Source organism: Girardinichthys multiradiatus, chromosome 9 (genome assembly GCF_021462225.1).
Source record: "Girardinichthys multiradiatus isolate DD_20200921_A chromosome 9, DD_fGirMul_XY1, whole genome shotgun sequence".
NCBI classification, from domain to species: domain Eukaryota; kingdom Metazoa; phylum Chordata; class Actinopteri; order Cyprinodontiformes; family Goodeidae; genus Girardinichthys; species Girardinichthys multiradiatus.
Genome location: NC_061802.1, coordinates 8,996,185 through 9,019,738, shown reverse-complemented (window position 1 = coordinate 9,019,738; position 23,554 = coordinate 8,996,185). Strand labels below are relative to the sequence as shown.

At 39.0% G+C, this 23,554-nt stretch overlaps 1 protein-coding gene across 5 annotated transcripts in view; it reads right to left on the bottom strand.

Moving 5' to 3' along the window:
- The window catches only part of dnajc6 (DnaJ (Hsp40) homolog, subfamily C, member 6), a 62,040-nt gene that overhangs the window by 8,552 nt on the left and 29,934 nt on the right, over positions 1 to 23,554 (bottom strand). For 3 of the 5 annotated variants that reach the window (XM_047374943.1, XM_047374940.1, XM_047374944.1), the window contains 13 exons: positions 23,296 to 23,444; positions 19,908 to 20,030; positions 18,186 to 18,319; positions 16,924 to 17,118; positions 16,597 to 16,714; positions 14,776 to 14,855; positions 12,565 to 12,758; positions 7,210 to 7,575; positions 5,111 to 5,254; positions 4,533 to 4,634; positions 3,883 to 4,020; positions 3,465 to 3,800; positions 91 to 239 (listed from right to left, as the gene is read on the bottom strand). In XM_047374943.1, the coding sequence (XP_047230899.1) occupies positions 91 to 239; positions 3,465 to 3,800; positions 3,883 to 4,020; positions 4,533 to 4,634; positions 5,111 to 5,254; positions 7,210 to 7,575; positions 12,565 to 12,758; positions 14,776 to 14,855; positions 16,597 to 16,714; positions 16,924 to 17,118; positions 18,186 to 18,319; positions 19,908 to 20,030; positions 23,296 to 23,444 (2,228 nt within the window). The remainder of the gene's footprint in view (positions 1 to 90; positions 240 to 3,464; positions 3,801 to 3,882; positions 4,021 to 4,532; positions 4,635 to 5,110; positions 5,255 to 7,209; positions 7,576 to 12,564; positions 12,759 to 14,775; positions 14,856 to 16,596; positions 16,715 to 16,923; positions 17,119 to 18,185; positions 18,320 to 19,907; positions 20,031 to 23,295; positions 23,445 to 23,554) is intronic. The other 2 variants (XR_007039661.1, XM_047374941.1) reach the window with 2 other exon arrangements.

Below are 23,554 nucleotides of genomic sequence, written 5' to 3'. Positions count from 1 at the left end.
GGATGATGGGTTAAAAAAGCCATTTATAGCAAACCTTAATTCAAATAAGATGCAGTAAAAATATGTTTTATGTTCATTAGTGTTCTTAACCTTTATTTTCTCTGGGTCCATCTCTTTGGCCATTTCCTCCTTCCTCATCTCTGCTATTGTCCTGGGGCCTTTTTTGTCTTTGGTCCCTGCAAATCCCTGACCGGACAGCAGGTCATCGAAGTCAGCATTCAGGGCTTTGGGCTTAGAACCTGGCACAAACACAAAAGTAAAATGTACGTTTGAAATACTTTTAAGCACTTACAGTAATACAACCTATTGCTATATAGCAACTAGAGGAAAAATCTGAATCTTATTTTATAATAACGCTGAAATCGAAATGTTGCTTTAAAAAACTTAACTTTAAAAAACTTGCTCATGTTAATAATAAATCTTTCTCACATGTTTGTTCTGGAGTACCACAGAGCTTGGTGCTTGAGCTAGTTCTTTTTGGAAATATATGCTTTCACTTCGAAAAATATTAAGATGTCACATGCAATACATTTCAACTCAATTCAGTTCAATTCAGTTTTATTTATATAGCACCAATTCATAACACATGTCATCTCAAGGCACTTCACAAAAGTCAGGTACATACATTCCAATTAATCCTAACCATTGAACAGTGCAGTCAGATTATGTTATTTATTCAAATTGGATACAAAGTTTTTCTATCTAAGAGACCCAGCAGATTGCATTGAGTCAGTGACTTGCAGCATTCCCTCCTCCTGGATGAGCATGTAGAGACATTGGACAGTCACTGGCGTTGACTTTGCAGCAATCCCTCATACTGAGCATGCATATAGCAACAGTGGAGAGGAAAACCTCCCTTTTAACAGGAAGAAACCTCCAGCAGAACCAGGCTCAGTGTGAGCGGCCATCTGCCACGACCGACTGGGGGTTTGAGAGAACAGAGCAGAGACACAAAGAGAACAAAGAAGCACTGATCCAGGAGTACTTTCTATGGGAAGGCAAAGTAAATGTTAATGGATGTAGCTCCTTTAGTCGTTTCACCTAGAAAGAAAGAACAGATAAACTCTGAGCCAGTTTTCAAGGTTAGAGTCTGAAAGAGAGCACATAGAGTTAGTCACAGTTAAGCTCAGTCAGTAGCTATGTCTAGGAGAGAGAAAGGGTTAAACACTGAAAGACAGGGCCAAGTGGATCATCTGTAGAAGGTGAGCATTAAGATGTTGCCAGCAGAAGCTCGGACGATTCTCCTCTCCAGAAAGGTGTCACAGGTAGACACAGAGTCAGGCCAGGTGTAGCTTCTAGGAAGAGAAAAGAGAGAACAAAGTTAAAAGCTGAAATAACAGCAAATAATGCAAAATTGGAGAGTAGTGTGAGAATGTAGCGAAGAGGGTGAAAGTGGTCATTATGTCCTCCAGCAGCCTAAGCCTATAGCAGCATAACTACACAGATAGTTTCAGTTCAGATTATTTGGTTAAACGGCGCTTATTTACAACGTTGTCACAAGGCACCCCACAAAGGGTCCCACTGATGGTCATTGTTATACTAAAAACCACAAGGATTTGGATACCTCTCTCTGTCAGACTGATTATAACCATTGGAAAAGAGAAGGGGTCATACAGGTAGTTTGAAGCCTAGCCTTAAAAGTAGACAGGGTGTCTGCCTCACGGACTAAAGCTGGGAGCTGGTTCCACAGGAGAGGAGCCTGATAACTAAAGGATCTGCCTCCCATTCTACTTCTAGAGACTCTAGGAACCACCAGTAAACCTGCAGTCTGAGAACGAAGTGCTCTGTTAGGAACATATGGAACAATCAGATCTCTGATGTATGATGGAGCTAGATCATTAACGGCTTTATATGTGAGGAGGAGAATTTTAAAATCTATTCTCAATTTAACAGGGAGCCAATGAAGGGAAACTAAAATAGGAGAAATATGATCTCTCTTTTTAATTTTCATCAGAACTCTTGCTGCAGCATTTTGAATCCGCTGAAGGCTTTTAACTTATTTTGTGGACATTTACAATAGTCCAGCCTTTAAGTAATAAATGCATGGACTAGTTTTTCAGCGTCACTCCTGGATAGGATATTTCTAATTTTGGCAATGTTCCGGAGGTGAAAGAAGGAAATCCTAGAAACCTGTTTAATATGGGATTTAAATGACATGTCCTGGTCAAAAGTAACACCAAGTTTTTTTACTTTATTACCAGAGGTCAATTTAATGTCATCCAGGTTAAGTGATTGACTAAGCAGTTTCTTTTTCAAAGACTCCGGTCCAAAGATGACAACTTCTGTTAAAGTCATCCAAGTTTATATATCTTCAAGACATGCTTGTAGTCTATTTAACTGGTTGGGTTCATCAGGATTTATGGATAAGTAAAGCTGAGTATCATCAGCATAACACTGAAAATTTATCCTATGCTGCCTGATAATTTGACCTATTGGAAGCATATATATAGTAAAGAGAATTGGCCCAAGGACTGAACCCTGTGGTACTCCACAATTATCCCTGGAGTTTAAAGATGATTTATCATTTACATGAGCAAACTGGAATCTGTCAGACAGATAAGATATAAACCCGCCTAGTGCTGCTCCCTGATCCCTACAGCATATTCCAGCCTTTTTAAGATAATATTACGGTCGACTGTATCAAATGCAGCACTGAGATCTAACAGAACCAGAACAGACACAAGTCCATTATCTGAGGCCATAAGAATATCATTAGTGAATTTCAGCAGAGCTGTTTCAGTGCTATGATGAGCTCTGAAGCCTGACTGAAACTCTTCAATCAGGTCATTGTTGTGATTAGCAACTATTTTCTCAAGAATTTTAGATAAGAATGGAAGATTGGATATAGGTCTGTAATTTATTAAATCATCTCGATCAAGTGAAGGTTTCTTAAGTAAAGGTTTAATTACAGCTAACTTAAAAGTCTGTGGTACATATCCATTTACTAAGGATAGATTAATCATACCTAAAATGGGGCTGGTAATCAGAGGGAACACTTCCTTAAATAATTTGGTTGGGATTGGGTCTAACATACAAGTTGAAGGTTTAGATGAAGCTGATATTTCTGATAACTCAGGAAGCTTCACAGGATCAAAACAGTCCAAACACAAATCAGGTTCTACAGTTACTTCCAATGTTGTCTCACTTGCTGAGGATGAAGTAATCATCTTTGGGAGTATGTCAAAGATTTTATTTTTAATAGAATCAATTTTATTTAAGAAGAATCCCATAAAGTCATGGCTGCTAAGAGCTAAGGGAATGGATGGCTCAACAGAGCTATGACTCTGTGTAAGTTTAGCAACTGTACTAAAGAGAAACCTGGGATTATTCTTGTTCTCTTCTATTTCCTCATGCATTGCTCCTCATTGTTATTCTGACGATGCTCAGCCATGGTTATCCACAAAATAGTAAACGGATTCAACTTATATAGCACTTTTGTAGTTATACCGACTAGGTTTACTTACCCATTCTCACCTGTGGTTTGCCACCCGCACTGGGAGAGCCTCCTCCCATTGCCGAGAAGCTAACATTGTAGTTGGGTCGATTCTGAGGTGACGTGTGAGGCATAGAGGTGTGGCTGGGGCTGGCCTTTGGTTGGGTCGTTGGGCCCTGTCCTTGGGCTTGCCATCCTCCACCACCTCCAGTGCCGGGCTGCCAGGAGGGGAAGCCGGCCCCCGTGTGAGGCTGCCACCCTCCTGTGTGCTGGGGGGACGGCTGCGGCCGGGATGGGGAACCCATTGGTGGGAAGGATGGGGTTGTCCCTGTTGGAGTGGTGGGCTTGCTGGAGAATCCAGAAGCACCTGAAGATAAAGATAGAAATGATGGTAAAGTGGACAGTCGCAAATGTGACAAAACGTTAAAGGCTGATCTTTAGAGTCAGACCTCCAAGGCTCCCGGACAGGTTGCCGATGTCAGCGAATGGATCCAGAGTACTTGGCATAGTTTGGTGGGTGGGGGTGCTGTGGACTGAACTTGTGGGACTTGTAGTTGCTGACCGACTGCCAATACCAAAACCTCCTCCTAAATCAAGAAAGGGTATCAAAAGAAATCATGAGGCTGTGCAATTCTAATTCCCCTCCACTGTTTTTACACATAAAATGACTTTTCATTCCACACTAGATTCACAAAGCAGGTTATGCTGAATACATGTGGATTCAAGCCCACAGATGGGAACAATTTGAACATATTTTTTCCTCAGGTCGCAGGTGTCTTCTCCTCAGCCACAAAAATTGCAAAAATATCAGGCAGACATCTCATGAAAATAGTATCTTTTAAACTTTATTTGACATACCAGATGTATTTCTAGCAGATTTTTTATTTATTTTATTTTTTTCTTTTCGCTAATAACACATAATGCCTCAGTTAAATGTGGGAAAACTGTGCAGAGAGATGCCAGGTGGTCAGCTGCTCTATTTTAGAAGTAGAACTGTCATTCCAGAATTAGAAGGATCCAAAATCTCGCACATTTGCACCTGCAAATAGTTTCATGAATTTGTCCATGACTGTTTTTGTGTACACCTCTGTGTGTGTACCTGTGCTTGTGGTGGCAGGTCTGTTCCAGTCCCATCCCCCCTTGGCATTTTGCTGCTGAATGTTGACGGTAGGTGTGGCGGGTGGGACAGGGGAACTTCTACCTGTTCAGTCACATAAAGGTTGTTATAGAGAGAGCATACAGTGAACCCCCAATTCAAAGAGGATTTGAATAAGACAGGTTGTTACAGGGCTTCTGCACCCAATTTTTGTGTTTTTAATCTAAATTTATATTTAATAATATTGTACAAATGTAAATAAATTCAGGTTCATTGTTGTTATGCAGAATGGATTTTGCTGGAAACAAAATAGTCACATCTGCATGAGCTGTAAATAATCATGCAAACTCCATTTAGCAGAGAACATACAGTGCAGAAGCAATGAAAACATGTTTCCTGTAAAAACAAAACAAAGAAAAAGCAACAACAAAAAAAAGCATTGCAGGCTAAAAAAGCACCAGTTTCAGTTTTAACCAGAGCAAACAAGCAAAAACAAGTTTATGTTTTAACTTGCTTTAATCTTACTTGAAAGATCATGTGAGCAAAAGAGTGACAGAGCTCACAGCAGAAGCATGCCTTACCAAGGTTTGTTGGCTGCAGGATGGGTGATGGAGAGCGAGCAGCATGCACAAAAGGGTCTGGTTGCCCCACATTACCTTGTCCGAGGAATGAGCCCATCATCTCCTGAGGCTTAGGCATGGGAGCTGCTCCAAAAGGATCAAATACTGCAGGAGACAGATACAACCCATGTAAATTTATTATTAAGAAAAAGTTATGGAATTACCCTGTTACATTGGGAATCAATTACATGTTTCCACATCTGCTATAAAACATGCACCATTTATTTATAGTCCAGCCAAATAAAACCCCTGGAAAACAAAGCAATAACACTGGGAACTCCCTCACAGAGTAGGCCTGGAAAAGCCTTTTAAATTGAACAATAATTGAACATTATTAGAGTATCTTGAAAAAAAATTAAAACAAAAATATTTAACATGACCCAACTTTTATTCTTAAAAAGACAAATTACATTTATCCCTGTTGCTGCTAAAATTATCGATATATGTATCTCTACATTGACTTTAAAACATATAAGTTTAATCAACACTTAGAATAAAGATCTGCAAAACATAGCTTCAGTGTTTATTCTACAGAATATAATACAGATTTGTAGTGGTTGTCAGCTACTTAACAGTCATGCAAACTGTAGCTCGAAAACAACGTTACCCAAATATAAGAAATCACTGACGATCATTTAGTTTTCATACCATGACTGTTCAGACTTGTTGCGACCAGATATTTTTCTGATGCTGAGCACCACTGAAGAACAAGCAGCACTAAATTACTCACTGCTTCAGAGAAACTCCAGTCACACTGACAATGTTTCTGGTATCTCATTAAATATTTTCATATAAATTATATATAGGAAATATATTATATATCATTGTATAAAGGAAAGTTTCAGGTATTTTTAAACCTTGAGTTCATAAAACCTTGATATAACTTGACACTGGAAATAACTCCTTGTTTATGTCCAACAAATGTTTCATTTGAATATTTCATACTTCTGCAGACTCTAAATTCTAGATATTTATGGCAGTTTACACAACATTTTGAGAACAATATTTGTACAGTAGTTGGGTTTTATCATCTGTAGTTTTCTTAAGATCACGAAACAAGACAATATAAAAGTTAGCTCTGGTTTAGCAGTGTGATGAAAGGCTATTTCACTGCTTTTTTGGCATAGAGACCAATTAAACTTTCAAAATAAGTAAAATGTTTTATTATTTGCGTTTATAGGTTAGAATACCCAAGCTGCAAGGTTTACTACATAGGTAGGAACAAAACACGATTACAGGACAGATAACCAGTAATTGCAATTTGCACAGCTAATATTAATTATCCCATAGATCACCACAACAGTGAGTCATCTTCTTTAAAACCATTAGGGATCAGTCATACTCCTGTGTCCATTAGAAAATGAGACAGACAAACACAAATAAACCAAACTGGAGCTTTTTGTACTAGAAAATTCAATCAGAATTTCAATAAAATAAAAATCTAAATTTTATTTATTTATTTAACCTTTATTTAACCAGGCAGGACAGATTAAGAACAAGTTCTAATTTATAACTGCAGCCTGGCATAAGGCAGGGCCTTTGGAGGGAAAGGGGGATAAGGAGCTGTAAGAGCAGACACATTTAGCTAACAACAAGCAAAAAAAGTATAAATACTAGATGACCAAGTAAACTAAATAAATATACAGTCAACTGGAATGACCAAACATTGGCAGCCAAGAAAGACAATGGACTAGCAGCCTGAATAGCAACATTTGTCCATAATAAGTTCCATAAAGTTAGCTTTAAGTTTCACGTTGAAGATAAAGAGTCAATTTTTAGGATATTTTTGTTATTCGTTCATGTCTGTGGCAGCAGCAGACTACAATGATAACAACCCCATTACAGTGTATGTTTTTGGTACAATTCCATACCTTTTTAGACTATTCAAAACTGCTTTGGAACCATGTTATTAATGGCAAATTATCAACAGAATCTAAACATATAATCTAGAATTGCTTTCTAAACGTGTTTTAAGTTAGAAAGTATAACTTTTTATCTTTCTTTTTTCCCCCATAATAAGAACTCTGTTTTAAAGTTAAATGTACTTTCAAGTCTTTTACCTGGTGGAGCCGGAGAAGGGCTCGGCGAGGCAGTATTGGGGACCACTTTGTGAGGAGTGGACTGGGTGGAGGAGGGCCCACTAACTGGTTGGGGCGGAGCACCAAACAAATCTCCCAGAAGGTCAGTGGCTGCAGCTGCTGAAGGTTGAGATGAGGGGCATGGACGGTTGATGTCTTCCCCACCCAGTCCAAGAAGGTCCACCTCCTCAGCGGGTGCCGATGCAGCAGACACAGGAGCAGAAGATTCTGGTTTCTGCAAGATGGCACTGATGCTGCTGCGTTGGCTTGAAAGCGACAGCATTTCATCATCAGAGGGCTCACTCTCCTCAACGTGGCCCCGACCTTCTCCATGTTGCCGGCTTGGCTCTTCAATGGGGTATGATAGAAACAAAATGCTTTAGGTAAGGAGCCTTAAGAAAGAATTGGACAAGGCAGCATGTGGATAAGAAAGAAGCAAATATGCGAACAATAACTCCACAAAAGCAGACAGAGACAAAAAGCAGACTAACAGAACTGAGACAGAAATAAACTAGGGGACAATGGGAGCATACAAAGGTTATAATTGCTGCAAGCACCAGATATTCTAGTGTGCACTTGAACACAAGCACAAGACCTGACTGAATAGTCTAACTGTATCTGTTTTGTGGGTGGAGATGGATTTCTGCCATGTCCCCGAAGCCTTTTGTGCGTTTTCCCAGAAAAGCATTGGGTTCCAGGCATGCTTTGTATTATTCTTTGTGATCCTAGTATAACAACATCTGGAACTACAGGTCCTTCTCAAAATATTAGCATATTGTGATAAAGTTCATTATTTTCTATAATGTAATGATGAAAATTTAACATTCATATATTTTAGAGCCTTGGAGATAGGGCAGCATTCGTCGCCTCATCCAGGACATTATCGGCCTACAAATGCGTCCGTCAAAGGATGCAGTCTTGAATTTGGACACAGCAATAGTGAATGATATCAATGAATCAGTAAATCTGTGTTTGATTAATCTGTGGCTTCAAGAACCTGGATGTGTGACACAAAAAAATGAATCTTGGAACTGAAATTGAATTTCAGATCCCCAGTCGGTCGTGGCAGATGGCCGCTCACACTGAGCCTGGTTCTGCTGGAGGTTTATTCCTGTTAAAAGGGAGTTTTTCCTCTCCACTGTCGCTACATGCATGCTCAGTATGAGGGATTGCCAGTGACTGTCCACTGTCACTACAAGTCCTTCTCAAAATATTAGCATATTGTGATAAAGTTCATTATTTTCCATAATGTCATGATGAAAATTTAACATTCATATATTTTAGATTCATTGCACACTAACTGAAATATTTCAGGTCTTTTATTGTCTTAATACGGATGATTTTGGCATACAGCTCATGAAAACCCAAAATCCCTATCTCACAAAATTAGCATATCATTAAAAGGGTCTCTAAACGAGCTATGAACCTAATCATCTGAATCAACGAGTTAACTCTAAACACCTGCAAAAGATTCCTGAGGCCTTTAAAACTCCCAGCCTGGTTCATCACTCAAAACCCCAATCATGGGTAAGACTGCCGACCTGACTGCTGTCCAGAAGGCCACTATTGACACCCTCAAGCAAGAGGGTAAGACACAGAAAGAAATTTCTGAACGAATAGGCTGTTCCCAGAGTGCTGTATCAAGGCACCTCAGTGGGAAGTCTGTGGGAAGGAAAAAGTGTGGCAGAAAACGCTGCACAACGAGAAGAGGTGACCGGACCCTGAGGAAGATTGTGGAGAAGGGCCGATTCCAGACCTTGGGGGACCTGCGGAAGCAGTGGACTGAGTCTGGAATAGAAACATCCAGAGCCACCGTGCACAGGCGTGTGCAGGAAATGGGCTACAGGTGCCGCATTCCCCAGGTCAAGCCACTTCTGAACCAGAAACAGCGGCAGGAGCGCCTGACCTGGGCTACAGAGAAGCAGCACTGGACTGTTGCTCAATGGTCCAAAGTACTTTTTTCGGATGAAAGCAAATTCTGCATGTCATTCGGAAATCAAGGTGCCAGAGTCTGGAGGAAGACTGGGGAGAAGGAAATGCCAAAATGCCAGAAGTCCAGTGTCAAGTACCCACAGTCAGTGATGGTCTGGGGTGCCGTGTCAGCTGCTGGTGTTGGTCCACTGTGTTTTATCAAGGGCAGGGTCAATGCAGCTAGCTATCAGGAGATTTTGGAGCACTTCGTGCTTCCATCTGCTGAAAAGCTTTATGGAGATGAAGATTTCATTTTTCAGCACGACCTGGCACCTGCTCACAGTGCCAAAACCACTGGTAAATGGTTTATTGACCATGGTATCACTGTGCTCAATTGGCCTGCCAACTCTCCTGACCTGAACCCCATAGAGAATCTGTGGGATATTGTGAAGAAGTTGAGAGACTCAAGACCCAACACTCTGGATGAGCTAAAGGCCGCTATCGAAGCATCCTGGGCCTCCATAAGACCTCAGCAATGCCACAGGCTGATTGCCTCCATGCCACGCCGCATTGAAGCAGTCATTTCTGCCAAAGGATTCCCGACCAAGTATTGAGTGCATAACTGTACATGATTATTTGAAGGTTGACGTTTTTTGTATTAAAAACACTTTTCTTTTATTGGTCGGATGAAATATGCTAATTTTGTGAGATAGGAATTTTGGGTTTTCATGAGCTGTATGCCAAAATCATCCGTATTAAGACAATAAAAGACCTGAAATATTTCAGTTAGTGTGCAATGAATCTAAAATATATGAATGTTAAATTTTCATCATGACATCATGGAAAATAATGAACTTTATCACAATATGCTAATATTTTGAGAAGGACCTGTATGTCCACCTTCTTGGCTCAAAGACGAGGTTGTTCCGAGTGCTGTTTGGACTTCACCAGGGCTGCCCCTTCTCAGTCACCTTGTTTGTAGTTCAGAATGAGCTGTTGTGTAGAGGAGGGATTCTGGTTTAAGAACCTTAAGGTTTCCTCTATGCTATAGGATTAAGATGCTGGAGAACAGAGTGGCAGATCTCAGTCTTAGAGATAAGACGAGGACTTCCATCTTCTGCTTACAATAGAGCCACTGCTCCTCCCCACTGAAAGCTGTCAGCAGAGGTGGTTCAGGCCCTTTAACAAGATGTCTCCTAATGGAGTTATCCTGGTTCCACTGGTAGAAAACCTCGAGGCAGACCTAAAACTTTTTAGAGGTACTACAGTATTTATGCCTTTTGGCACAGAAACACTTTGGGATCCTCCAGAATGAGCTGAAGAGAGGAATGTCGATGTCTTCATTGTGGTCCTGTAACCTCTGGAGCCCAAAGCTTTGATAAGTGGAGGGAAGGGGAGAGATTGGGGCATGAATAATCTAACTGCTAACCTAATCAGAGAAGATGATATGTTTTTCTTTGGGATAATTTAATTCATATAATTTATAATCTTTTATCTGTGATTGGGACATACGTTTGGTTAACCTGAGCTAGTGTAAACCAAGAGCAATATTTCACCTTGGTAGAATATTAGAAATCAATTTTTAGCCTTAGTGGGATATTTTTAGAGGGGTTACGTTTAGGCCTTATGGCTTTTGACCATGGATACAGGCTTATATACAGTATGGTGTTATCACAATGCCTTTCAGTGGACGGGTGTCACTGGGATTTACTGATGCTCATTATCCATTTAAGTCCCCAGAGGGCTGAAAATTTCTACCAAAGTGATATATTACTTCATACTAACAAGGGCTTAATTTCAATTCAATCAATGCAGATCATAAATGTAACGAGCCAAACAAAGCTTCCGTTAAGAGAAAATGTTTTTGTCAATATTTTATTCTACTTCTTGGGTAAGTGCGATTGAACTGAACCAGGCCCTCGTCAGCTATGGCCACTGTGTTTCCTCTAACAGATCCACAAACTGCTTCCATCTTACCCTCCAGATCCAAGCCCTCCATCTCATCTTGCAAGGACAAAAATTGGCCACATCAGTTTATTTTTGTGTCTGCTGGACAGGATTATGTCATACCAAGAGGACACTAATATGTAGATAAAAGCGCATAACATAGAAGAAACTTAAAATTTTATAAGAAGCAGTTAATGTAAGAGAATTTGGATGAATTTCACAGGGGACTTTATCCATGCATTGTTTACTCAGTTCTGGATCAAAATTTTGTTGCGTAAAGTTAGCTTAGCATAACAAATTGGTACTAGCATTAGTGAAGTAAGGTGGTTTTTAGCATGTTTGTTTATATATAACAAACAGATGTTAGGAATAAATTAACAGCTAAGTTTACACAGAAATGGGAATTTAAAAATTACTACTTTAAAAGTGCACCCCAAACATTTAAAAACACCAGCTGAAACACCCACATGATATACTAGCAACAAGAACAAACAGTCCACCAGCTTTCTACATGCATTTTGTTTTGCTGATCAATTTAAACCACGACTTCAGACAAGCCTTTTCATATGCTTCGTTTATGTAAATCACAGCAGTTTCTGCTCCAGTTGCAAAAACGTTGCACTGTAGTTAAGATATGAGAGCCTGCTTTACTTTGTAACAGTGGCTATGATTGTATGCTTTATGTAATGTTCAAAAGTCAAAACAAAAGATTTTATTTGAAAGAGCACCAAGAGTCATGTCAAATGATACCAAGATCATGATTAGAAATGAGGAGAATTAAGGAATTTACCAATCCAATCCACTTTATTTACTGTATATTGAACATTTAGGGAAACACAAGGGTGGCAAAGTGCTGCACATAGATGGATAGATTTTAAAGTCCACGATTCTTGGGTAATTTAGGTCATCCAAATTCCATTAAAACATGAAAAGTTGTGACACCGAAGAAACCTTTATTTAGGCAACATTGTCAAGTTTGTTACTGTAGAATATATCATCACTATTAAAAACAGCTGCTGAGATTATTCTGTCATGAAAAAAAGGCACATGTGATTAAATTCTGCAATTAAGATGAAATTTCTTTCCTATTTTGACAAAGTTTGAAATTGTACCTGGCAATATTGATAAAAGTCATTTTAAAAGTAGAGAAATCATATTCTGGGTATGTTTCTTTTAAGTCTTTAAAAGATTTAAGGTCTTAAGAGGACGGCGCAGCCAATTGCATGTACACAAATCCAATGGCTTGTGAAGACATGGCAGTTGCCGACTGAACAGCTACTAAATGTTGAAGCAGCTTCTAAACCAACAATATTGTGTAAATTTAACTTGAAAACCAAGACCACTTTAGTATTTTGTAACTGCCGTGCTTTAAAATGATGTCACATATGGTAAATATTGTATCAATATTGTTAGTAATCCACAATAAATACATTTAGCATGGTTTAAACACTAGCATTTAGCGTGGCTCCAGCCCCATACCTGCGATAGCCAGTGCATCCTGAAGCTCCTGATGGCAGGAGAAGAGCACATTAGGACTCAGGTCTTTACAGGGAAACTGCTCCCATGGTGGCGTTAGGTCTTTCTGCTTGTCCACTCCTTCTACCTCAATGTCGAGGATCACATGGAACAGCTGAGGATATTTCTCAGGGGAGTCACAGGCATCGAGCTCTGGTCTAAGCACAATTATAAAGTATATGCAGAAAGAAAATGAGTGGCAACACTTTTCTTTAGTATACTAAAAATCATGTATTCACTTACAGTGCCTTGCGAAAGTATTCGGCCCCCTTGAACATTTCAACCTTTTGCCACATTTCAGGCTTCAAACATAAAGATATAAAATTCTAATTTTTTGGGAAGAATCAACAAGTGGGACACAATTGTGAAGTGGAATGAAATTTATTGGATGTGTCAAACTTTTTTAACAAATAAAAAACTGAAAAGTGGGGCGTGCAATATTATTCGGCCCCTTTACTTTCAGTGCAGCAAACTCACTCCAGAAGTTCAGTGAGGATCTCTGAATGATCCAATGTTGTCCCAAATGACTGATGATGATAAATAGAATCCACCTGTGTGTAATCAAGTCTCCGTATAAATGCACTTGCTCTGTGATAGTCTCAGGGTTCTGTTCAAAGCGTAGAGAGCATCATGAAGACCAAGGAACACACCAGGCAGGTCCGAGATACTGTTGTGGAGAAGTTTAAAGCCGGATTTGGATACCAAAAGATTTCCCAAGCTTTAAACATCCCAAGGAGCACTGTGCAAGCAATCATATTGAAATGGAAGGAGTATCAGACAACTGCAAATCTACCAAGACCCGGCCGTCCCTCTAAACAGAGGCGACTGTGGCTCAGTAGGAAGAGTAGTTGTCTTGCAATCAGAAGGTTGTGGGTTCGATTCCAGCTTCCTCCTGCCATATGTCGATGTGCCCCTGGGCAAGGCACTTAACCTCAAATTGCCTACCGATCTGTGTATCGGTGTGTGAATGTGTGAGCGTTAGTGAGTGCGATTGGGTGAATGTGGTGCTAGTGTAAAGCGCTTTGAGCGGTCTGTATGACTGGAAAAGCACTATATAAGTTCAGTCCATTTACCATTTAAACTTTCATTTCGAACAAGAAGACTGATCAGAGATGCAGCCAAGAGGCCCATGATCACTCTGGATGAACAGCAGAGATCTACAGCTGATGTGGGAGAGTCTGTCCATAGGACAACAATCAGTCGTACACTGCACAAATCTGGCCTTTATGGAAGCGTGGCAAGAAGAAAGCCATTTCTCAAAGATATCCATAAAAAGTCTCGTTTAAAGTTTGCCACAAGCCACCTGGGAGACACACCAGACATGTGGAAGAAAGTGCTCTGGTCAGATGAAACCAAAATCGAACTGTTTGGCCACAATGCAAAATGATATGTTTGGCGTAAAAGCAACACAGCTCATCACCCTGAACACACCCTCCCCACTGTCAAACATGGTGGTGGCAGCATCATGGTTTGGGCCTGCTTTTCGTCAGCAGGGACAGGGAAGATGGTCAAAATTGATGGGAAGATGGATGGGTCCAAATACAGGACCATTCTGGAAGAAAACCTGTTGGAGTCTGCAAGAGACCTGAGACTGGGATGGAGATTTATCTTCCAACAAGACAATGATCCAAAACATAAAGCCAAATCTACAATGGAATGGTTCACAAATAAACGTATCCAGGTGTTGGAATGGCCAAGTCAAAGTCCAGACCTGAATCCAATCGAGAATCTGTGGAAAGAGCTGAAGACTGCTGTTCACGAACGCTCTCCATCCAACCTCACTGAGCTCGAGCTGTTTTGCAAGGAAGAATGGGCAAGAATTTTAGTCTCTCGATGTGCAAAACTGATAGAGACAAACCCCAAGCGACTTGCAGCTGTAATTGCAGCAAACGGTGGCGCTAAAAAGTATTAACGCAAGGGGGCCGAATAATATTGCACGCCCCACTTTTCAGTTTTTTATATGTTGAAAAAGTTTGACATATCCAATAAATTTCATTGCACTTCACGATTGTGTCCCACTTGTTGTTGACTCTTCACAAAAAATATTTATTTTATATCTTTAAGTTTGAAGCCTGAAATGTGGCAAAAGGTTGAAAAGTTCAAGGGGGCCGAGTACTTTCGCAAGGCACTGTAGATCATCTCTTAGTAGAGGGACAAATATAGCACTTTTCTTACTTGTTAAACTTCAACATGGTGCTTCCAGGAGAGATAAAGCCGGTGTGGAACTGGATCTGGAAGATCTGAGTGTTGGAGACCTAACAAAACAAGCAGGAAAAGGATTTAATTTTATCCAGGCAAAATAACTTATTCCCGGCAAACTTTAACTTCAAGGGCGACATGGACTTAAAATGTTATCAGAAGAGGTTTTGCCGTATTTATTGAAATAACAATAAAAAAACTGTTTACAAATTGGTCAATAAATTTTAGGACTATTTGTGCATGTCACTGCATACAGTCAGACCCCTACAAACACAGATACTGCTCATAGAAATAAAACTAACCCATCATCAAACATTATCAGACATGTTCAGTTCGCCAGTTGCATTAAGTAGTGCAATTGCACTTCTAAAAAGCACACAATGGCATTCATTCATGTGTTTGAAAATATTTAGATATACTGATGCTCATAGAACCAACCATGTAAAGAAATTGTAAAACAATCCTCATCATATTGTTAGTTTTTCAGGTTTGCAAACATCATCAATGAAAGCCAAATTATTCCGGCAATAAATCACAATTCTTAACAGGTTAAAAAAAATGTTTTTCTGATAATGATAAATGACATGCTGACTGCCCCCTCTACTTTGGATTAATAAAAAGCTTGTAATAAAATTCAACTGATAATAAAATAAACCAGTTCATTATTGCAAATACTGTCATATCATCTACACTCCCATAACAGATTTGTAAAAACTTTTAAAATTAATCTCATGTTGAAAAATGCAAAAAAATCCAACCAGTGAGAAAAAAATCCCACATTAAGAAAAACAAATTCATTCATCTTCTATTCCGCTTTTTCAATAGTGGATCATGGGGAAGCTGGTGCCTATCTCAAGCAGTCTACGGGGGAGAGGCAGGGTACACCCTGGACAGGTCGCCATTGCATCGCAGGGCAAAACAGAGACATACAGGACAAACAAGCATGCACACACTCATTCACACCTAAGGACAATTTAGAGAGAGCAATTTACCTAACAGTCATGTTTTTGGACTGTGGGAGGAAGCCGGAGTACCCAGTGAGAACCCACACATGCACGGGAGAACATGCAAACTCTATGCAGAAAGACTCCTGGCCGGGAGTCGAACCCAGGAAGGACCTTCTTGCAGCAAGGCAACAGTGCTACCAACTGCACTACCATAAATTAAATAATTTTTGGAATTTCTGAAAATCAGTGAGCATTTCTGTTTCTTAGGAGTATGAACAGGATGTGATACATCCATTTCTTTAAGACTAGAAGACGGGGCAAGGGCCTAAGTTGATCTTGTTATCTCAAATAAAGAGGAGGATGGTAAGGGAGGTAAAACATATCTTGTGTAGATCCTGTTCGGGATCTAGAGCAAAGAGTGGTACCTTGGAGTAAACGAGTTACCATAACAACCGCTGAAATTTACCTCGTTAGTGGCGTGCCAGGAAAAAGCCTTGTCTAAGCTACCTGTACAAGCGTAAATGTGCGGAGATCTCTAAATATTCTCTAAACGAGACAATGAGATAAATAGCTTCCTTTCAGAAGGCCGTGCTATTAAAATATGTTTGTAATAAATATTTCCTATCTGGGTATATGGTCACTTCTTAAAGGATTTCTGCAAATCTGCATCACTAGGTTTGCTCACGCGAAGGATCTAACAATATATCTCACTGTTGATTGCTTCCCGCAGGTTCAAAGACCGGTTTACAGCATGCAGGCATTATGAAAATGTTTTAAGCAAGTTTGAAGTTCCTGTGCTATGTTTATAGTCACTATGATAGATTTGGCTGCTGGAGTCTGAGGAGCATACCTTGGCCTGGAGACGCCCTCCAATTGTTGACCTCATGTGGTAGACAGAAAACACAACGTCTCCATGAACACTCACACCGAGCGGGAAAACTACTTTCCCCTCCTGGATCCTGTGCTCTCTGAGGATGTAGGAACCGGGAACGGTTGGGAATGATATGGAGGAACATTGTTTCAAACAGAGAAAACAATGAAAACTATTTTCTATAGTGGCAATTCATTTTGCAGCTTTCAACACAATAGCATCTTGATGTGATTACATTACTCTCTTCCAAAAGTGCTTCATAATGTTTTGGTCACCTTGTATAGAAGGTTAGAAATCTTTTCTTACCTCATCTTCTCGTATTCCTGCGCAGTAGTAAAGATCTTTGTTTCTCCGATGAGGACATCACAGAAGGGCCGACAGCCACTGCGTTGCTTGTTGAAGCAGGGTACAGGACTCATAGTGAGGGCCTTGATCACCAAGGGCTTGGAGTGAGGAAGATTGGGCTTCTCTGATACCATGCTACATACATAACCTATGTACCTGTTTGGAAGGGAATGTTGCTGAGTAACTGTTATAGTTATATAGATTTGTTGTGTTACACTACTGTGTAAAAACTTTAAATCATCTTTATTTTTTCCAAATTTCCAAATTTTTTAGTTGAATTAAAAATAGAAAGTCATATTAATAGATTTATTACACTCAAAATGATTTATTACAAGAGTTTATTTCTGTTCATTTTAAATATTATGGCTTACAGCTAATGAAAAATGAAATCCCTGTTTCCTACAAAATTAGAATATTACATAAGATAGATAAAAAGGCTTTTTTGTATTCACAAATGTATCATAGCACTTTGTGGTCTAGACAAAAGAAAAAAGAGAAAAGGCTAAGACGCTACTGATAAAGGCCAGTGTTAGCTCCATGTAAACAAAATACAAAGAAAACTTTGAGAATGATTTTGCAGAGGTTTGTTTAAGCCTATCTTTATAAATTATTCACAAACAGACAAATTTTGTGGAAACGGAAGAAGAGGAAATATTTTGTCCTAATCCATAAAGTTTAACAAATATTCTTGTTTCATTACCCTACACCAGCAGTCTGCGACCTTTGTCAGTATTTGTCCTTTTACCATATAAATAGCATTTATTCTTGAAAAGGTTTTTTTTTTAATAAAGGAAACAGAATGGTACAGCTCCTATTTGTAGAAAATATATAAAAGTAAAAAAGAATAAAGCAAGAAAATACTCCTTCATTTTTATTTAAAAGTTTTACTGTATGGTTTAAACTGCTACTGTGAAACTGTAGTGGAAACCCAGCAGTCATATTTAGCCAGTACTACTAATGAAATCCCAGGAATACATTATATTTAATTTGGTTTACATGTCTGCTACTACTGGGTTTTAGAAAAATAGAAAGACCCCAATACATGGAAACTCCATGCTCCTAACACCTCAATACACACAAAAAAATCACACCTTAAACAGAAACATCATTCAAGTTTCTGTTGTTTTAGGTCTAGGTTACAGAGAACCACATCATAATGAGCTATACAAATGTGTATTTCTTCCCATCTCTCTCAAGATCTCTCTTTCTCTCTCTCAGCAAACCTGTGGTGTGAGGGCCAGAGTCCAGAGCCTGGTCTCTTGGCGCTGAGCAGCTGCATGGCAGGAACTGGGTGGCTGAAGAGATGGCAGAAGCAGAACATGGCACAGACCAAAACGCCGGAGGGACCGCGGCCATCCTGTATGCATACAAAGCAGATGCTCAAACGGCTTCCAGAATTATTATGCCTTACAAGAAGTTTTTTTTTATTTGGAGAGAGCAAGACTTTTAGCAGATAGCAGGAAATATGAACAGAAAATGGCAAAGTTGCACTGTTTTGTTCGTTGGAGCTTTCAGCTTCTGCCTTTTTAGTAGTGTCATTTGTTATTGAGGTTAAAAAAAGGTTACACAGTATAGACATGCACATAATTAATTAATACACAACCACAATCTCATAGATCAACAATTTATTGCTTCAAAAACAACAGTTTAACACCTAATTGCTCATGTATTTAATGAAGTCTTATGTATTAAAAAGACAACAAGGCGACGAATAAATATTGAGAAATACCAAACTGGATAATACTTCTCTAACTGTTTCCCCAGATGAAGGAGGAGGTTCTCCAGATACAATGAAAATCTGATTTAATTTTGCAAAGCAAACCTTTTGTTACCCAAATTGAGGGTATTAGTCATTTATTTGAGCCAAAGCTTAAAACTGGGCACTAATATTTCTACTAAGCCAAAATTGATTTCAGTGTGATACTTAAACCAAGGGACAAAACATGTCCTTGCGCCATACTCACAGGAGAAATATTTCTGATGATCCCAAAATAATTTAAAACTGGATTGGGGTCAATATTGAACTTCATAGTTCAATATTGTTCATACTTTGATTTTGGATAGATAAGTCTATGAAGAACAACAAACTGAACCATCATTAAGCTCCCACCGATGGCTGCTAAAAATGCTAAAAATCCCACTACTAAGAGATAAAAGTTGGCATCTGCTTCAAAGTTGCCTGTTGTGGTAAAGTTAAAGGGGTATTTCATGGTTTTTAATGTCTGGGCTGCCATCCCCACTTGAAAATCTATAAATTGATTAAAGCTGAAATAAATATTTCTACACTGAACAGAGATTATTTAAGAGTAAAATTATGAAACATTTGTTCTGTTTGTGAGAAGCAAAATGAGGGATCCTAGTTTTTCCCAAATATTGCTAAAAGTTTGTCTTGGCTTTCATTTATTATCTCATGTTGTGAACTGGATGCATCATCCCACCCTTATTTAATACAAGATTAACATATATTTCAAACCACTGACAGTTTTCTCTCCAGTCTAACTTGCTCTCAGGTTATTTCAGGTTGCAGCGAAGCATAAACATCTTGAGGAACTGAACCAGTGGGAACTGTTTTTAAAGAGGAACAAATTCACTGGGCATTATGCAAGAAGGAGACGTTTGCCAAACCAATTCCAAACCACAGCAACTTGGCAACAACATCTCCCACCACATGCCAGTGTTTTTTGCTGTCACTAAATCAGAGCAGAAAAACAGTTTCATTAAATACTCTGGACCAAACCAAATCACGGTGCATAAGGGCATGACACATTTTGCAAAAGGAAGGGTTTTCAGAGTTGCTCTTTTGTTGCACGGTGGTGGTAGAAAATTTATTTAGTGTTAATCCAAATTACCTCTGAAGTCTTGGCTGTACTTTGAGGGGTTCAGAATCCAAAATAATCAATAAAAATTCAAATAAGTTTGAAGATTTAAGCATGTGAGCATCTTACCGAGCAGGTGATGACACACACATTCTTTGGGTTCTGTTTGAGCCAGTTGTGCATGTTCTTGCACACAGCAAACAGATTGTGAAGGCCGGGAGCTTGGCGGGAAGGCCAGTTGCACTCCGATACCTGCAAAAGTTGAAAGGAGCAGGAAAAAAGTGAGACAGATTAAGAGACAAGGAGAAAAGGAGCGGAGAAACAGATGGAAGCAGAGAAAGAGGACGAACAGTTTAGAAAAACAAAGATAGGAGGAGAAAGGAGAGCTGAGAAGCTGCTGCACAGAGCAAAACAACACACCAGTTGCCATAATGAGTCATCTACTGCAAATATAACGACTTCCACAAGCAGTGGTACTCCATAGATTTTCAATATTTATCTGCCAGAGGGGGGCAGTCTTTTATTGGAAGAACTTCCACATAAGCTTTAACTTTTAATTAAAATCCAACTGCACAAAAGTGCTGAATGCCATTAGGAAAGGACCTCGTGAAGAGAACAGAAAACACCTAAAAAATATTAAAATGGTTCAGCTTGAGATTTGAAATGTTGTGGATATGGTGGATAATGTCTTATCCTATTACCATCAAAGAAACAACAAAATGTGTCATTCTCATTTCTTTTAACAACACATCCCATTAAATGGAGGCTTGCACAGCTACGTGCAAATAAAGGTAAATTTATCCGACTGAAAGTGTGTTGTGACATTAGTATAGGGACTGAACTGAAAAATTCAGTTTTCCAGAGCTGCAACAGCTGTGTTTTAGGAGGCAGAAAGCATCACAGTTCAATTTCAATTCAATTCAGTTTTATTTATTTAGCGCCAATTCAAAACACATCTCACTGTAACGGCATGTCATCTGCTGTTCATCTTTACATCCACAGCACCAATTTGAAGAAAGGAGGCAACACACAGAAAAGTTCTCACCCCAACGTGTCAAAAACTGATGTTCTATTAGATGTCCTTTGGTTCTGGTAACATACCATAATAATTTCATTCAGCAAAATAAAAACATATAAAGCATCTCTATAAGTATTACCTCCCCTGGTCAAGATGTTTGAAAAGCTTTGAAACAAATTCATATTTAATAAAAAAAACATTTGGAAAAATCCAAAGTTTAATAATTTGGATTAATTTGCTCAGTCTGGGAAAAGATGTCATTTCTCTTTGCCACTCATGGGAACATGGGAAAGACAAAAGGACATGCAATATAAGTAATTGCCCTAATTTGATGGCAGATCTACAGTGAGAGCAGTGATTAAAAAACATTTGGAATTGTAACCAATAAGCTGACTGAGGAAAAGGATAGGCTGGTATGAGATTTTCACAGTATAACCTTGAGTAAAAATAAGGTGTGAGAGCCTGTACACAAAAAGGTTAAAACAAAAAAGAATCAAATGATCAGCTTGCATTTACGTAAGCAACATTTACTCCAATTGCTGCAAAAATAATATCACAGTTACAAAAATTTTCTATATCTATATAAAATGTATTCATTGTTATTTTGATTCTGATACATAAACAAAAAAAACATTATGGGCCAAAATAACGGCAGATTTAGTAGTAGTTTCCAAGTGCAATACCGTTTGAAGCTCTGCTCTTTATACTGTAAGACTGGGAGCCTAACAACCTGATATAAGCTAATAAATTAGTAAAGCTATTTATTTGGGTAAGGCCTGTAATCAGTTTCTTAAAAGTCATGCTGCTGTTAGCTGTCCATCTGTCATCTTAAAGCAGTGTTTCCATAACTGAAGTGATGGATGGCGCTGCTTTAGTTTCCACACCATGACACCCCATGGTTTTGGGACCAGAACTACTCCAAAACAGCCAAGTCTGTCATTCTTGTAAGCAAAGAAAAACTATTGGAGAAGGAGCCTATTCCTTAATACTGGAAACCAACCCCTACCTAGCTGATTATCTTGTAGAGCATGATCGTTAAGGAAGCAAAAAAAAAAAAAACACGTCTTCAAAACTCACAATTAGAGAATTGGGGCAAACAACAAAATTTTATTCCTCATAACAGGAATTTATAACGTTTTTGTACACTTCTTTCCATAAGTGTCAATAATTGGAAGGGCACTGTATTGCAGTGACGTGCAGTCAGGGGAGACAGTTAGTGCCTCGCCTGTCATCATGAGAAGTAAATTACTAGTTGTCCGATTGAAATTGATTTGTCCACTGACTGTTCTATAAACTTGTTTTCTGTATGATTTTAATTTTTTTATGGTCAAAATTGCTGAATTTATGCATTGCTGATTCAAATACATGGGAGAAAGGCAGTGAGGCAGTGAATAACTGTGCCTCACCACTGATGGCGCTGTGTCACACACACTGATGCAGGCAATTGGAATCTGCCCATTGCTGTCTCTATATCGCAAATACACATTTATACTATGTACTAAATGTACAGCTACTACATATGCTGACATTCCACAGTCTGTCTGATATATTTAATGAATGTGTGTGACATATTTAATCTTTCTAATCGGCCATAAATGCGTAGTGAAAATGGACAGGGTGAGGCAAAAGGTACCCAGCCGCACTGATAGGGGGCAGTGCTGAGCTCTATTGGCACAAACAGCTATCAGCATATCGCTACATACTCTGAGGGCAGGGGTGTTTTCACAAGTCCAGTAACCGTACTTTTATTTATATTTAGTCTGGCAAAATGGAAGATTACTTATGAATACTGGAAAAAGATTTTTCTAAACTAGATTTTCAGTCGAAACAGGAGGTTTCAGGGAGAAGATGACCAACTTCGCAACTGAAACATCTGCTTCAAACATTTGACTTGGCATTGAATGAACTGCACAGACTGAACAACAGCACCCGCAATGCAAAGGTGAGATTTTAAAAGATTTGATAAATGCAAACTGCTTCCATGGACCTAATTTAAGATCATACACAATTTTAATTAAAAAAAGGATAGAGCAGTTAAAATGGAAAAACTATTTTTAATAATCAAATTTGACCTTTTTTTTTCATGCTATGGTATTGTTGAACAGTATGGGATTGATTAAAGCATAATTAAAAGCTTAAAAATTGTAGAATTCTGAGTTTAGAATAATGAAATGTTTGCATTAAGGTCACAAATTAAAATATAAGCCTCTCTTTTGGGTTCATAAATTTGTACATCTGACACCAGAGGAGTCTGAGCCTCACCAGTCATGAACCTCACCACACATCACTGCTGTATTAGTACAGAGAAAAATAACAGAGTACAGACTCCTTCAGGCATCACCCTGTGTTTATAAAAACATGACACTGCAGTGTCCGAGTTAGATGATCAAAAGTGGCATCCAGACAGCAAATGAATCCCCCTATGATGGGGTACATTTGGTGCCACAGCCACCAACGACTAAAACAAATGATAGCGATATGACACATAATCGCCCTCACCCTGTTTGAGAATTTGGCGCCACGGTAGTTTCGCTGTGAAAGGTTGAAAACTGTGTAGTGGTCGGCATGACGACTGTCGAGGAACGAGCGGATGTCTTCAACATGGTTCTGGTAGCCAATCTGGACCGACTCTGCAGGGTACGTCATGACTGAAAAGACAGCAGATGTTCCGAAGACTTTTACTTGATGGTTTTACATAATTACATTGTTTATGGACTGCAGTTTGAGAATAAAATTTAATTTAATCATTAGAACATAA